The sequence below is a fragment of the Colossoma macropomum genome, unplaced genomic scaffold, assembly GCF_904425465.1.
Source record: "Colossoma macropomum unplaced genomic scaffold, Colossoma_macropomum, whole genome shotgun sequence".
Taxonomy (NCBI): Eukaryota; Metazoa; Chordata; class Actinopteri; order Characiformes; family Serrasalmidae; genus Colossoma; species Colossoma macropomum.
In genome coordinates, this window is record NW_023494797.1 from 9,258,272 (window position 1) to 9,275,588 (window position 17,317).

At 41.6% G+C, this 17,317-nt stretch overlaps 1 protein-coding gene across 3 annotated transcripts in view; it reads left to right on the plus strand.

Moving 5' to 3' along the window:
* Positions 1-15,804, plus strand: part of glceb (glucuronic acid epimerase b) — a 75,824-nt gene extending 60,020 nt beyond the window's left edge. For all 3 annotated transcript variants that reach the window (XM_036584227.1, XM_036584226.1, XM_036584228.1), the window contains 2 exons: positions 9,243-9,482; positions 11,237-15,804. In XM_036584227.1, coding sequence (XP_036440120.1) covers positions 9,243-9,482; positions 11,237-12,261 — 1,265 coding nt within the window. In that variant the 3' untranslated portion in view covers positions 12,262-15,804. The remainder of the gene's footprint in view (positions 1-9,242; positions 9,483-11,236) is intronic.
* The last annotated feature ends 1,513 nt before the right edge of the window (positions 15,805-17,317 follow it).

Consider the following 17,317-nt stretch of genomic DNA (forward strand, 5'->3'; position numbering starts at 1 on the left):
TCTTTCTCTCTCTTTCTCTCTCTCTCTTTCTCTCTCTCTCTCTCTCTTTCTCTTTCTCTCTCTTTCTCTCTCTCTCTCTCTCTTTAGCTCTCGTACCCTATTGATTCCTTGCACCGTGCTCTCTTTGTTCCTCTCTTTATCTCTCGGTCACTCACTGTCTGGCTGGCTCATTTATGTGTGTTCTCGCTCTCTCTCTCGCTCTCTCTCTCGCTCTCTCGCGCTCTCTCTCGCGCTCTCTCGCGCTCTCTCTCTCTCTCTCTCGCTCTCTCTTGCTCTCTCGCTCGCTCTCCCTTGCTCTCCTCTCTTACCGGAAGACACACAGACGCTGCCAAATGACTCGGACTGACTCTCTCTAATTTTTTTTTTGTACTCCTGTTTTGTCCTCCACCCTCTCAGGCTTGCCTCTCACTCTGAGTCTCCTGCCCTTTGCTTCAATCATCCATTTGCAGACAGAGCAGTCACAATGCACACCTCACACTGCGCTACAGTAAGCATGCAGATCAAAAGGGGCCGATGTAAAGGTTGCCTGAGGCGCTGCTGCTCCGGCGACAGTATATACCCTCTGAATAATTCAGGGGTGCATATAAGGGGACTAATGTTTATTGGGTTTGGGAGACACCTTTTCTGTTGATGTATTAGGAGGTTATTGAAAATCATTTCCGTTTCGGTTCAAATGAATGGTGCTGTCTAAATCACAGTCATCAGTTATCCTCCACTCTTAGAGACTTTCCACACAGTGTACTAAAATTGCATCATACAGAGAGTGGAGTTGGCAGTGAAGTATGATTATTTTGTGCGTAACTGCAGTTCAGAAAACGACGAGGAATTAATGCTTTCAGCATCCTATCCAGCCATCATAACCGAGAGTACATATTTGATTTTGAAGAGTTATTCATTCATTCATAGAGGTCATGCAAACATCTGCATTCTGTCAGCACCATGTCTGTGAGATGTACCAGAATTGCATCAGCTTAATTTTATTACCAGAAGGTGTTGTGATCAGCTTTGCAAAATACTTTGTGTGCCTTTGTCCTAGAGTTACTGTAGAAGTCTCTGTAGTGGATTAGTTGCAGAACTACAGTTGTGGGTGTCTAGGATTTGTATTTTATCCTTTCTCCAAATAGCATTTTGTAATCACTAAAATGGTGTGTCAGCGTTTTAATTAAACAATTTTTTGTTGTTTGGCCTTTTTTAAAAAAAATAATCATTGAAAATAATGGGTACTTGGTTACCAATATCAATTGATATCAGTCAACACTGACAGCTGTACTTCAAACCAATGCTAGCTGAATTAGAAGTATTAAAATGTGTTGTGCACATTGGTGGGAGTCATTTGTTGATGTGTTTGTTGTTACAGATAACTTAGAAACAATGAATTGATGTAACTTTGTTTTCATGTAAAGGTTTAATGAATAAGTAAAAGTCAAACAAAATAAAACAGAGCAAGACTGTCCATGTCAGGTGTACAAGCATACAGGGATGTCCCAGACAGAAGGCTATAACTGCAGCCTAATTACAAGGTGTGCATTGTAGTGTATGTCTTAGAATAATACTGCAGGTTTACCCTGATTACTCATAACAATTTAAGGCTTAGAAAAAAGTTCATGAAAAAAAGACTTGAGACTCAACTCAGACTTGCACCTCAGAGACTCGAAACGTAACTTAGACTTGCATAAAATGATTTGTGAATATCAATAGCACATACTATTGACCAATTTTATAGCTAAGACTATATCAGAAACAATATAAGTAAACCTGTTTGAGCTGTAGAATTAGACAAGGTTTGTTTCTGTGGGGATTTATGCATGCAGTTTGCACATATACAACCATGAGTGACTTGCCAATACTGAAATAAGCCTCAAAACTTATAAACCCTAGAATTTATAAGTGACTTCAGGAAAAAAGCTCAGACAGTTGAGTGTAGGTGCATGCATTTAATAGGCTTCATCCACCTCTTATCCCACCTTACTTTGATGAGATGCACCCAGATGCCTAGTTTTTAATCACAGACAGTGGTTTCCACAAAACAGAGACCTTGAAAGACCTTCAGAAGAGACAGAAGGGCATGTTAATATTGTTTTTGATGTTCATTTTTCTGTGCTGTATTGAAATCTTCACATCCTTACTAGTTACTAGGGATGCATCAATTCCAATTTTTTTCAGACCGAGTACAAAGTACGATTTAGTACATATTTTAGTACGATTTAGTTTTTGCCAATACGGAGTCTGATATAGTACCATAACCTACGCAGAAATCACATCCAAGGCTAACACATCCGAGGGGCTTACTTCTTTTGTTTGGCTGGTAGAGCTGTAGTTGAATATCCTCTAAAGCCAGACATACATTATATGATTTTAGAAATCATACTGTATTTTAGAAATAGAACTTTGAATAGTCCATCCTGTGCAGACAAAGCCAACAGTTTATATACTTACACTGTGGGAAAACGCTCTGTCCATGTGACCTGCAATGTAATGTTAGCCTCTAGACAGCTATTTCAGTTGTTTCATTCCTAAAAAAAACACACTGCGCGCGGAGTACTGATCAGAAACGCTGAGAGCAGCACTGCTAACACTGTACACTGAAGCAAAAAGCAGGGGTGAGGTACACGATAGGACAATACAGTCTGTCTACAGCCTGTTTTTAAAAAATCACCATATTAACAATATACTTCGCTAATCTATTCGGTTAAACCATGTAAAGTCGCATATATGGACTTTGGTAGCAAATGTTGACTTTTTGCCTCCGTGCCTCCACCCATTCTGGGGAAGTGGTTGTGATTGTGTGTTTAAAACAGACTAAAATCACACTGATTTTATTCCCACACTTCTGGTGGGAATATACTAGGGTGGAATGTTTACCGACGGCTTTATGTATGCCTGTCTCAGAATCAGTAACACTTTGCTGTGTGAGCAGAGCTTCGTTCACTGCGTTTGCTCATTAGTACTGCAGTGTACACTCGGCTTACGTTACACAGTATCAGCAGGTATCGGTGAATTTTTATAAATTAGCGCGCTATTGGCCCGACACCCGGTACCGGTATCTGCATCGATGCATCCCTAGTAGTTATTGCTTTGTAGCTGCTACACAAAACTAAAGAGGCCAACTTTAGACACTATGAGTCTTGGCTGATCAGCTGCATTTGGTGTCAGGGGAAAATTGTATACATTTGGTTCTTTGCTAAACTCTTGCTTTTGACAGCTTCTTTATTGGCTTTCTGTAAGTAGCCTACAGCTTTAATGTGTTTGTAGGGATGGGAAAGAGACTGAACTAACACAGTTCTTCATAATTTGCAGATTCATATACTTTGTTCTGCGAGGGAAAACCTTCCTAGCCGAAACCTTGCTAGCTGGACACAATTCACTCCACACTATCCTTCATCAGGATGTGCAATTGAGCTGTTTTCTCCTCTTGTTGCAATTTCTTTTTTTAGAGAGTGTGACATTATTCATTCACCTTCCTTTCAGCAAATTTCCACCGGCATGTTCAGAGTGTGGTAAATGGCCAAGCTTTCTCCTCTCTGCCGTGCTATCTTGAAGGGGCAGGTTTGTAGTGTAATCCTTTGTGTTACGTGGAGAATTTGGGCCGTCTCTAAATGGAGATAAATCCGACGGCTGGTTGAACGCGACAGAGTGTGAATTGCTTTAGCTCTCTCATTTCATCCTGGGCCGATTTGCTCAGGCATGTTACCGTGTTTTCTTGCCTCCATTACTCATGGGTTGTAGCTGTAGGCTCTGTGAGCTCCTCATGACTCTGCTGTGTGCTTTTAGAAGCTCTTCTGTTTTAATTACTGCAGCGGGATGTGTGTGCGTGTTCAGACCTTTAGGGGCTTGTTCAAGGTTGCAAAACGTTTCCTACTGCTTCTCTTCCAGTATCTGTGGCAAGGTTATTTTGAGAAGCAAGTTCTCAAAGCACATGCATTAAAGGTGAGGAGGAGACGCCGTTTCTCAAGTGTGCATGCGTGTGTGATACACCACACCTTTAGCTGTATTCATTGCCTGTTCTGAGTTGATGTTCATTATTGTTCTAAGAAAATTGTTTTACATAACATTTTAAATGCAAATGAGGATTAGAAGCACTTCTTTTGTCTGTCTGTTTTCTTCGTAACTGTACTAAGTAGCGCCATAATGATTAATCTATTAAACTCGATTAAACAAAATCAATTGAAATGGCCTTTTCAATCAGCTGTATTTATTTAGCAGTTTACATGATGACGGTGCATATTGAAAATTCTTATATAAGAATTTAGTGGTGCAGAGCACATCACTACTGGACTCTGAAGCAGAGGAAACGCATTCTGTGGAGTGATGAATCACATTTCTCTATCTGGCAGTCTGATGGATGAGTCTGGGTTTGGCAAATGCCAGGAGAATATTACCTGCCTGACTGCATTGTGCCAACTGTAAAGTTTGGTGGAGGAGGGATAATGCTATAGGGTTGTTTTTCAGGGGTTGGCCTAGACCCCTTAGATCCAGTGAAGGGAAATCATAATGCTTCAGCATAGCAAGACATTTTGGACAATTCTATGCTTCCAACTTTGTGGGAATAGATTAGGGAAGGCCCTTTTCTGTTCTTGCTTGACTGTTCCCCAGTGCACAAAGCAAGCTCCATAAAAGCATGGCTGGGTGAGTTTGGAAATGCAACTTGAAACTGTTATGCAAGGAGAAAGCCAAACATCAATTCTATGCAGAAACGGCAGAACATGGCGGAAATGTTGCAGAAACGTTCTCTGGGGCCGAGCTCATCTCAAATGGTCTGGAAGACAGTGGAAGTGTGTGCTGTGGTCAGATGAGTCTGTGTTTCGGCTTGTTTTTGTGAAAAATGGACATTGAACTTTCTGTGCCAAAGGTGAATGGGACTATCCAGACTTTTATCAGCGAAAGGTGCAAAAGCCAACATCTATCATGGTATCTGGGTGCATCAGTGCCCACGGCATGGGTGACTTGCATATGTGTGAAGATACTATTGATGCGGAGGCATATATTGGAATTTTAGAGAGACACATGCTGCCTGCAAGACAATGTCTTTTCCTGGGACGTCCCTGCTTTTTTCAGCAAGACAAGGCCTCATTCTGCACATGCAGCGTGGCTTTGTAGATGCAGAGCACATGTGCTTGACTGGCCTGCCTGTAGTCCAGATCTGTCTCCTAATGAAAAATGTATGGTGCATCACGCAAAAATGGGGAAAAAATTCTAGTTGCAGAACTGCAACAATTAGTATCCTCAGTTGCCAAATGATTAAAAGGTGTAATTAAAAGGAAAAGTGATGTAACAGAGTGGTAAGCGTACCTCTGTCCCAATGTTTTTTGTGTGTGTTGCAGGCATCAGAGGTACTGAGGTACTGATTAGGTCAGGGCAATAGGGCAATGTAATCGTGCAGATATATTCCCTGGTTCACTTTACCACTCCGGCTCTCATACACATCTACCCTCTTCCCATTTAATTACCAGTAAATACCCAGGTGAAGAGAGCGTGTGTGAAGGGAGCTCAGCTGGATTGGACGTACTGGATTAAGCTTCATCAGTTCGAAGAATGCAGTTCAACTTCTTCACAGCCCAGTACTATGGAGTCTAACTGACACTTGTCATTGGAAAGGTTGACCTAAGGTTCATGTGCAGCTGCTGCAAGGCATCTTATTCTGTTTGCAGTGCTTTTCTATGGAGATTATACAGGGAGATTCACTCGAAAGAGGCCCTGAATATTCTGTAATAACTCTCGCTAGGACGAATCAGTCTAAACGAAACAACATGCAATGTGCTCCTCAGTATATGGAGCTTCCAAGAAGCCGGGATGCACCTGCGTCGGAGCGATGATCACGGAGATCACTTCCAGCATTGCATGTCATGCAGTCGATTACACATACGTCAAGGTATGTAGCGTATTTTTTGAATTCAGATTGCTTCATCCTAACGGGAGTTACAACACAATATTTGGGGCCTCTTTCGAGTGAATCTCCCTGTACAAGCTGTATGTAGGCAATTGAACATCTGTGTCTGATGCACGTTAAAGTAGTTGAATTCACTAATTAGAAGATCTCTACAGTATTTGCATTAAGTACACTTACTGCAGTAATTTTTATCATTTGGCATTTTTCAAAACTCTGATTTTTAAACATTAATTAATGAATCTAAATAACTGGTAAATTACTTTATTACTATCGTGATCACTAGTGACAGCCCCAGTGCTAAGTAGGGAGCAGTCGTACAGAGTGGGTTTCATACATGTTATTCCTATGAAATCGGAGACACAGAGAGAAACAGAAAAGGATGGAAAGAGTATGTGTGTCAAGAGTCTCTGCAACGTTTGCCCAATCATACAAGGAGAGGCCCCAGCTGTGAAATAATGGGGTTCTGTTCCTTATTTTCAACGCAAGCTGCGTTTCAGACACAAAAGCAGCACTTCATGTAGAGGTAATAAGACATTAGAGCCCTGAGCAGGGAGCTCAAGGAGATAGCCTATTATCAGAGCTGGAGAGTGAGAGAAGACACACACACATACACGTACTCCAGGCTGTGTCGCTAAATGAGGAGAGAGAGAGAAAGACAGAGAGAAAGAGGTGGATAATGAGAGAAATGGGGAAAAGAAGGAGAAAATTCAGGATGACTAAAGAAGCGTGAGGAAGAAAGAGAGATTCTCCTAGACTGAGTGATAACTCTCCTGTAGTGGACAAATGGAGAGCTCTGAATAGAATCTAGGCCAGACTTCGGCCTCCATTTAACTCCTCATGTGGGTCCCACTTACAGCCTGTATGTGTGCACAAAAATGGCCTTGAGGAATGCAGTGGTTCTCATTAGAGTGTGTGTGTTTGCTTGCTGTTTGGTCCATTTATCTGTGTCTCCCCTCTGCTGTATGTGTTTATCTCTCTCTCTCTCGCTCTCGCTTTCTCTTTCTCTCTCTCTCTCTCTCTCTCGCTCTCTCTCTCTCTCTCTCTCTCTCTCGCTCTCTCTCTCTCTCTCTCTCTCTCTCTCTTTCGCTCTGTGTGTGTGTGTGTGCCTAATACTTCAAACCAAGTTATAAAGCTGCAGTATAGCTGTGTCTTGCCCTTGGTTCGGTATTGAGCCGTGTGCCTTGGCAGCCTGTGCTGTAGAACAGAGCTCTAAAGCTGGAAGTGGAGCTCTTCCTCTGCTGAGAGTGAGTGAGAGTGAATGAGATGAGGTGATCTTTCACCCTCAGCTTTCTCATCACTGTCAGCCTCCATCTCTCACAAAGTCCGGAGTAACTGGTAGCGGTCAAACTCATGAGGATTCTTCTGAGTGAGTTACATCACTGCACAGTCTCCTCTGCCGTCATGTAACTTGATTGGTTTTTGATTGATTGATTGGTTCTGGCAGTCAAGTAGTAGTGGGCGATATACTGCTTCGTCCTGTATAACGGTTAAAATTCTATTTATGTTATTAGTTATGTCACAACTTTTATACTGGTGTGGCACTTATTAGTGCAGATAATGTAACACAGAGGCAGTGCAAAACATTCTAGGGTTATCTGCTTAAGCTGAATGGCTTAGGGATGTTCAGCCATGTTTCAGTGAAAATGAAAACTCATCTCCTGCTTTATAGTTAGTTATAGTCTGAAGTCCTGTTTGTTCTTAAGGGAGCAGACAAATATGAGAAATTGTGGAGAAACATGTAAGAAACAAGTCCGTTCCTCTGAGATAGCCCGTTAGCCTAGCAACACCAACTGGCCTGCTGCACTTCCGTTTCCTCTCGCATTGGCTGTGGCGCCTGCCTTGGTCAGCTGCATCGGACACGGCTTTGGGGCTTGGTCCTCATAACAAACTGAGGCTCTTCAGCTGCTTTTAAAATATTTTAATATTATAATTTCAGCCGATATTGTCCGTTTTATCATATCAATGAAAATATTGCTGATAATGCACATATAATTAGTGACTTACTTGGTCGCCATGTCACCAGCATTTGAACTCGCGATTTCTCAACGACATTGCAAAACTTTGAACCGATGTGCAACTGGGGAACTCAATGAGTGTGTTTGCATGCACTTAATAATCCGATAACTGCAGAAAATCAGATTTTGTCAGTAATCCGATCAGTGCGTTTATATGCACTTGAGTAATTAGATAATGGGGAAACTCCGGGTCTACATGACTCAGGCAGTAATCGGATTTCAACACTGCACCACTTTACCTGACACTATGAACATACATCATCTATAAGATGAAGAATTTTTAAATCCTTCATTTTGTCAAGTATGTTTTTGGTTTCAGTGCTGTTCCAAAAAATGTTTTGCTGCCTTGGGCAACGCTGCTTTCCTATTTCCAGTACTGCGGTCTGTTGCACGCATGTGCAGACTGAGAAATCTGAATGAAATCAGAGTAAGAGTTTACATGCACTGAGAAATCTGATTACTGAGCTATAATCCAGCTCTCTTCATATCTGATTTCTTAATCATATTTTTAGACCTTACTTGGTTCTAAGAAATCAGAGTTTGCTGTTTGCATTATGATTGTATTATTGAGTGCACTCAGTTTGAGACCTGCTCTATAACTATATGACAGCATTACAGGCTTAACTGGTAAATCTGATCACAAAACGCCATCATGGTTAGAATAACAAACGTAAAAATGCAACCAAACCCAACCTTGTCCCAAGCAGGTAAATAAAGAACTAATGAAAAGTGAGAAAAAATAAGAAGTACTAAACTGAAGCAGAAACAGCAAAGAATTTTAGCTTCACACCCAGCGCCACAATACTATTATTTGAGACTGTGAGTTTCTGTTTATTTGAGTTTAAGAACTGTGACAACTGTGAACTGCCAGTCATATCTGTCAGTAAAGCATTGTTTAATTAAAACTATTAGGGTATAACATTAAAATCTAAAAAAATATGAATTATAAATCGGCTGATATTATCGGTTATTAGAATTTTTCATGCTCTAAAATTGGTATTGGCCACAAATTTTCGTATCAGTTGGACCCTGCCTTCTACCTTACCATTCCCAATGCTCAAAACCAGCTATTTTTTTCTAAGTTTCATTCAACAGGATATGGGCACTTTAGGTTAAGGTGGTAAGACTAAAGTTGTAGCTGACTGGATCAGCTCTTTTCCTGGTGACTGTTGAGATAAAACAGTTTTTTAGTTTTCATGTTTTATTGTGCTTCGGTACACAGTCACAACAGGATGTGTAGCTATTTGATATGGTTCAGGTTGATGACTTCATGCCAGAAGACAAATGTCTTTCACCCTTTTCTCTATATCACCCTCCCTCTCTCTCTCTCTCCTCTTTAGGAGTGCCCCTGTCCACCCAGTGGGGCCCTCAGGGTTATTTCTATGCCATTCAGATAGCGCAGTACGGCCTGAGCCACTACAGCAAGAACCTGACAGAGCGGGCACCCCATGTCGAGGTGTATGATACGGCTGAGGAGCGGGACAGCAGGCCTAGCGCATGGAGCGTGCCCAGAGGCTGCTCATTGACCAGGAGCTATGACAAGACCCGCTTATCATCTGTCCGCCAATTCAGCACCACAGGTACCAGCGGAGGGAGGCCTTGTAGCACCCTCTTTCCCTTTCTGTTTTTCTTGTTATATTCTTTTTGTATTCATCTGTATTTTTGTCTTTTTCTATTCTATTCTATTCTATTCTGTTGTGTTTGATGCTATTTTAGAGCAGGGAATACACTAAAATGTGCAAGACTACAAGACCAAGGTTTGGTATCTGTCTTTCAGCATTCCATTCTGATTCCTCTACTGAAAATCTACTCTAATTTTGTGTCAGAAATGTATTATAATCATCTTAGAATGTATTATATTCAATTAGAATTACAATATGAGATCTTGTTCTGCTCCTTCTTTCTTTATTCTCCACTTTTTCTGTCACCTCAGCTCCTCCCTGAACCGCATGTTTCATCAGGTCCCTCTGCTTCTCCTTGTAATTTCCCCTCTGGTTATTGTCCTCATTTATTTCCCCAATCAGCAGCTTTGCATTGCATCTTATAGTTTCTCCCACAAAATCAATATCTACACCCTGTTAAAGCCAACACACACACCAGCCAGACACCAGCCAGGACCTCTACCGCTCTGCTGGAAGCGCCAGCTCTCTGCTTCCCCTGTTGGCCACCAATATGTATTTTGTTGTTAATAATACAGTGTGGCTTTTTAGCACTGATCTAATCAATAGCCATTAGAATTAGCTGGGCTATTGTGCTGTCCAGCAGTAATTGGTGTCATCACCTAGAGCATTGATTTGAGCAAGGCCAGCTGGGACACACTGGATCCAGCGCTCCAGTCTCTCTAATGCTCATTCTCTCGCTCTCTCTCTTTCTCATTCTCTCTCTTTCTCATTCTCTCTCTTTCTCAGTCTCTCTCTTTCTCTTTCTGTCACTCTCTCTCTCTCTCTGTCGCGCTCTCTCTCTCTCTCTCTCTCTCTCTCTCTCTCTCTCTCTCTCTCTCTCATATTCCCCTTCTTCCTGTTTCTCTCACCACTCTTTCCTTTCTTTTCACTCTTTTCTTCTCATTTTGTTCTCCACTGATCCTTTATTGACTGGGGTTAATCAGAGGAATGCGGTACAAATCCACTTACTCTCTGCATTGCCTTAAGTAATGGATTTATAAGTATTACGAGTATTAAACAGTAGTACCAATATATATATAAGCCAGACTATGCTTCACCACATTCTTGAAATTATCCCTTATCTTTCTCCCTGACTATTTCTTTTTGCCTCTTCCAAGCTCTTTTTTCTGTTTTCTCCCCTATCTATCTGAGAAAAGCTCTAAAGCCTCTTTGTTTTTCCTTTTGAGTCTGGACTAGAAGTTACCAGAGAATAAGGGAACAGCAGGCAAGAACAGATGCTTAAGTATAAATCAAGCTTAATAGTGAGAGCTGAATTTTGGGTAAGACATCGAGTGTGCATTTCAGCAGGCCTAGATTGAGAGAGAGATGATAGGCTGTTTGAGGCTTGCCCAACTAGAAGCTGGTAATGTGAACTGCAGTGCCGTGTCTGTTATGAAGAAATGATGAGCCACCACTTCTGCACACTTGAAAAGCATTTTTTTTCCTCTCTCATATTAGGATCTCTGCCAAATGTGTCTTTTCTCTCCTAGTTCTTCCTCTCAGTCTAATTAACTGCTGGGAACGGTGACACATGTGAACCCAGCACCCTGAAGACTTAATTCTGATGCAATTAGACAATGAAGAAATATGTGTTTGTGCTTTGTTAAAGAAGCAAGTGAGAAATTGTTAGCTAAAGTGTTTTAACAGCAGAATTCTTTAAATTTCTTTAACAGAGAACACAGAGGGCATCTCTCTTCCTCTCGGCAACACAAAGGACTTCATCATCTCCTTCGACATAAAATTCACATTCAATGGAAGCGTGTCTGTTGTCTTGGAAACGACAGAGAAAGGGCCTCCGTTCGTGATCCATTACGTCACCTCCACTCAGCTCATCGCCTTTAAAGAGAGAGACATCACCTATGGCATCGGCCCTCGGACAACGTGGACAACGGTCACCCGTGACCTCCTCACCGACCTCCGCAAGGGTATTGGCCTGTCCAACACCAAAGCAGTCAAAGCCACCAAGACCATGCCGCGGCGTGTGGTCAAGCTTGTACTCCGAGGTCGAGGAGCTATTGACAACATCACCATCTCCACCACTTCTCACATGGCCGCTTTTTTTGCCGCCAGCGATTGGTTGGTGCGCAACCAGGATGAGCGGGGCGGGTGGCCTATCATGGTGACCCGCAAGCTAGGCGAGGGCTTCCGGCCCCTGGAGCCAGGCTGGTACTCGGCCATGGCGCAGGGTCAAGCCATGTCCACTCTAGTGCGGGCCTACTTGCTAACTAAGGATGAAACTTACTTGAAGTCAGCCCTAAAAGCCACGGGCCCGTACAAGCTGCCCTCAGAACAGCATGGGGTAAAAGCAGTTTTTATGAACAAGTACGATTGGTATGAGGAATATCCCACCACGCCTAGCTCTTTCGTCCTCAACGGCTTCATCTACTCGCTTATTGGCTTGTACGACCTGGCCCAGACGGCAGGGGACAAGGACGGGCGAGAGGCAGCCCAGCTGTACAGCAAAGGCATGGAGTCCCTCAAAGCCATGGTGCCCCTGTACGACACAGGTTCGGGCACCATCTATGACCTGCGCCACTTCATGCTGGGCATTGCGCCCAACCTAGCCCGCTGGGACTACCACACCACACACATCAACCAGCTGCAGCTGCTTGCCTCCATAGACAACTCACCCATCTTCAGGGACTTTGTCAAGCGCTGGAAGAGCTACCTGAAAGGCGGCCGAGCCAAGCACAACTAGTGCCAGTGCGATGAGCAATGGTCAGAAAACAGAACCCCAGGACTCAGCCAGAACAGTTTGGCTCCATGTGGGGGAGCAGAGTTAGCTTGAGCAGTTGGCACTGGGGTTAAAGTCCTCAGCCAGCTAGCTAGAGCCTGCTGCAGTTTCCAGCCACAGGCTATGGCTGACCTCTTGGGTTTTTGGGGGGTTTAAAACTGTAATTGCAGTGCTTGTCATTTCTGTGCTAGAGGTTCTAATTAAGTACAAATGTGACTGCTTGCAGGGTGTGTGTGTGTGTGTGTGTGTGTGTGTGTGTGTGTGTGTGTGTTTGTTTGTTTGTGTGTGATGGAATGGAGCGGGGGATTCTTTAATCTCCAGGTTTGAGAGAGAGAGATGTGCCCAGTAAGATTAGCTATGTTTGGACACACTTCAGTCAGGATTAAGGATAACACAATGACTCTCACAACTTTCTTCCAAATTTTTCTCTTTCTTCTTGTGGCAGCATGGTGGGATAAGCAAATAAGCACTGTTCAATAATTAGACCTCCACAAAATGTAATAATAATTTGGCCAGAAATGGACAGAAGCAAGATACAAAAAAACAGCCGTAATGACATTTTTCACTACATTTGAGGACTGAAAGCTTACTTCCTAAAAATAACTTTAAACCCAATTTGGTTTGATGACATTAAGAAGATACAGATGCATTTATTAAGAGTGGCCTCACCCATTTACCCATCATAAAGTTGATCCAGCATCTTTAAAAGAACAAGTTTTGAGATGCTTTCAGTCTTTATTCTTTCGAGGCTATGGCTGACCTCTTGGGAAGGAAACCCTCCAATTCATTTCTAGCCAAAAATATCCCAGTACCATGCACTGGGATCTCATAGGTCCTCACCTCAGTAACAAACCTCAGGCATCACAATTAAATTGTGTCCTCCCAGCCCTGCTTGGGCCAGGTCCAGCTGGACCTTCTGAGTGCACTGAGCTGTGAGAAACAGGTCCTGTTCAAAAGGTACAGTCTTGAAGTATAATATCCACTGCTTGCTGTCTGAACTGGATTTTAAAGGAATGGATTGGTAAAAACCAAATTCATGTTTTTTTTTTTTTACTTATCCCAGATGTTTTTGATAAGCCAAGACATATTTGGTGTCCCAATTTGGCTTCGTTACCTCAGCGCTGGAGCACGAGGCCAGTGTTGGTAGCTCAGTAGTCACCCAAATATTTTGTATAAATAAATGCCCAAAACACCCTCTCAAACCAGGTCTTCACTGAGGTGGTGCAGACTTGCTGATGTAGTTTACAACAGAGTATGACTTACTATAAAAACAAACAAGACTTCGCCATGAAGCTAACCGTAGCGGACAGCCATTTTAGACGAGAAGTGTTGTGCTGAATTCCGTCACCCCTTAATGCGCACTCGTCATGCAGGCATATCGATGCTACAGAGTACATTCACAATTTCTGCTGTTTTTATTTATAACTAACCGTTCATCTTGAATTTTCTAACAGAAGATATGCTTATAAATAGAAACACCAGAAATCACAAATGTAATCTAGCATCCATATTGCCAGAGTGATGTGTGCAACCGGGGAGGGGTCCGTGGCACGGAGGGAGTCGGAATTTGGTGAACACCTGTTGTCTGAATAGGCTGACTGCAGCATATGCTGTCTGCAGTTTTTGTTCAGTTTCATAGTTTACACCAAGTCGTACTGTGTCCTAAACCACATTGATGAGATCTGGATGTAGTGTAAGGAGGTTGAGAGAAGTTTTGGGGGTGTATTTACAGAAAAGCTTTGGGTGACTATTGACTTCTAGTGTTTGTTAGCAACATTAGCCTCAAATTTGGACACCAAACATGTCTTTGATCCAGTACATCTAGGGGAAGTGGAAAATTGTGTAAATATGATTTTGTGCCAAACCATTAATGTGTGTTTGTGCTGAGTTATGGATGGTCACCAAGTGTGTAATGGTAAGAATTTAAAATGATGCTGAACAGTTTTCTCATGCAGTTATCCTTACTCACTAAGGTCATAATTTGCTTATTCAACTTGGCAGATTCCTTATTCTCATTTGAATGGATTGAATTACAAAAGCACAGAAGAACAAAAACTGGACTTTACTGAAGAAAGTATAGAGGGATCACACCAGGGTTAAATTCTTGTCCGTTGGCCTTCTAGTACCAAGGGATGTGAAATACTATGAAGAGAACTCCATTTATGAAAAGAAATCAAAACAGTGTTTCTAGGATCCCACCAAAGCTGAATTTTCTGAACTGGTCTGTGATTGAGTCTTAAATCCACAAGTTTATTTAGGGTTGTAAACTGCAGTAGCGACAGTGTGAGTCAGTGAATTTTACATTGGTCCTCTAATTCAGAATAACTTACTGCAGAGTCTGGGGCTGTATGGAAAAATCTTAGTAGCATAACTGACCATTTGCTGTCATTCCCCAACGTCAAGAACCGTAAACCTTAACCACATAGTAAGAGCAGCAGGCTGCCAGAGGAAACTCATAGGTGTCCTCATAAAACACTGAGGACAACAGTCAGAATGGCATGGAGTGCTAGAGCAGCTTCATGCTGATTTGAGGAGTGAGAGTTAACTTCCTATCAATGACTTCAAACCTCATTTGGATTCTGTGTGTAAACTGGTCATGCACTTTACTTGCATAGCATGTGTGTGGTGAGAATGCTTTTACAAATGCAGTTATGATAGTTTACTGGGGTTATTGGATGGTTTACTTATTTTTTTTATTTTTTTTTTCTCTTTACTCAGCCTTCTTGCAGTGACCAGACTTAATTAGTCGTATGTAAGGGAATTTTATTGTGTAATGATTGCGATGTTGTAGCACGGGCCATTTCCTTTTTTTCATCTATATGTTAACTCATCAGTTTACATCATAAACTGAGTTCATGTTCTCAGGAGGGCATTTTTAAAACATCTGTAAAACAGCTTCTTGAACTGAAGTATATGGTTCGTACAGTACACTACAGACCACCCAGACGTTGTTCAGAGCAAAGAAAAATATATTTTCTTTGTGAAATGGCCTGCAAGGGCTAAAAGTGTTTCCCTTATTTTATGAGAAATGTAATTGTTTCCAATAACCTGTCAAAACAATTACTATTTAGTGCTTATAACCACTATCAAATAAGCTTAAAAATTGAATTAATGTCTTTGTGTTGGAAAGCTTGATTTCTCCTCCTGTTTTCAAAATTAGATACATTTTCAGCATATGGAAATATGGAAATAGCAATTCCAGCGTATTATATGGTTGATTACCAGACAACAAGTTTCTATGGTTTCCAATACTTAAAAACGAACAGAAAGCCTGTTTTTACAAAATCACACTTAAAACATTAGTCAGTGGGCAGTTGCTTAATTCTAGAAATAAACGTGTATGCAAAATACATATTTTAGTGATGCCCGATGATATCAGAATCATATACGAATCGGCAGATGTTTGCTATAGAAAAAAAAGAAGAAGAAGAAGAAAGAAAAATTTGAAACTCATCAGCATTGGACAGATGTTTAGATTTGACCAGTACATCGCTGCTGTCGGAACAAAACCTCGCTGTCGGAAACAAAACCACTTACTTTTATTGTAAGTATAATATAATATAAAGGGCGACAGGCATTTTCCAATTATGTCAAAAACTGAAAAATAGAGATACAAAGTTTTGTTCCGACAGCAGCAATTTAATTGTATATATATTGGACATCTGAAGAGCAGAAGGTTTAGGTAATGCTGGGCTATGATGTTGTTTCAGTAAACCTACAGAAATTTATAATTAGGTGGATCTATTCCCAATATATATATGTGGTTCAGTTCCTTACTGAGCGCCATAAATGCCTGAAAATCTTAGGTAAAATTAAAGTAAACTTGCTGGGGGACACTCAATTCTGTATCATCTTAGGACCTGTATTGTTAGTGTCGATTTGTATTTTTGGGTTTTTTTTTTTATAGTCACAATATAGTCACTTATTTCAAAGGTTTGTTCACATAATTCAGCAGCTTCCCACTGACCTCTGTTAGAAGTGTGGCTTAAGTCGAGTTTACTGGTCTTTTCTAAGAATAGGGACACACAACAGAATTACCGGCCAAGGAAATATAATGTACACTGCAGATGTGGCAAATGGACAGGTTTAAAAACATTGGGACATTCTTTTAAACAGGTATTGCAAACTGGTCTGATAATAGATAAATGAATCCAATATTCCTGAGTTAGCCCTGTCTAGCCTAGCCTACACTAGCTGAAACTGCAATGTTTTCCAGAGTGTGTGTGTTCGTGTGTAAGCATTTGATCTCTTCATCTCATGGTCTTCAGAGGCGCTGGCCTCTTGACCTCAGTAGCAGAACCTTTACCCTGGTGAGCTCTGCCCAGTGCCATGGTCTGCCAGCATGCAGAGATGCAGTATTCTTTCACAACATACTGCCCAGTGGCCGCTTTACCCAGCAGACACTAACAGCTGCGTTGGCTTTAAAAAAAAAAGACACACTGACAAGCTGAGGAAGGATTGTACAAGAAACACGGACACTTCTCAGCAGACCTAGGAGTTTGTTGCTTGCTGTTTGCCGGGCAGTTCAGGTGTTGTCTAGAGCCTTTTTTTTCTATATGAAGGTTCTTTTTTCCTTCGATCATGTTTTGCTAGCAGAGTTCTAGCATAACCATTTATCTCATGAATACTTCTATGCACATTTCATACTTGTCACTTAACGGGACAACATAAAAGAGAGGAAAAAGGCAGTATGTTCTTAAAAGGGAAGTAATGATGAAGTTACCATGAGGGACTGTATTGCTTGTTTTGTTCATACCAAAGTCTTCAAAGTTTTAGTTTTGTTAGTTTTCCTTTTTGAAGTGATGTGTGCTGAAATCCACAGAGAGTATAGTTTTCTCTTTTTAAATGGAGAGATGCTATGACATAAATAGGAATGTGTGTACAAGGATGAACTTGCCTTCCGTCACAGGGGAAAATGCCTTGTAATGCTCTTTAGTTTTATATGCTTAGATTTCTATAGAGTAGAGAGGGAAACAGAGGAGAATATTGTAATCACAGCTGTCTATGGGGATGTGTGCAA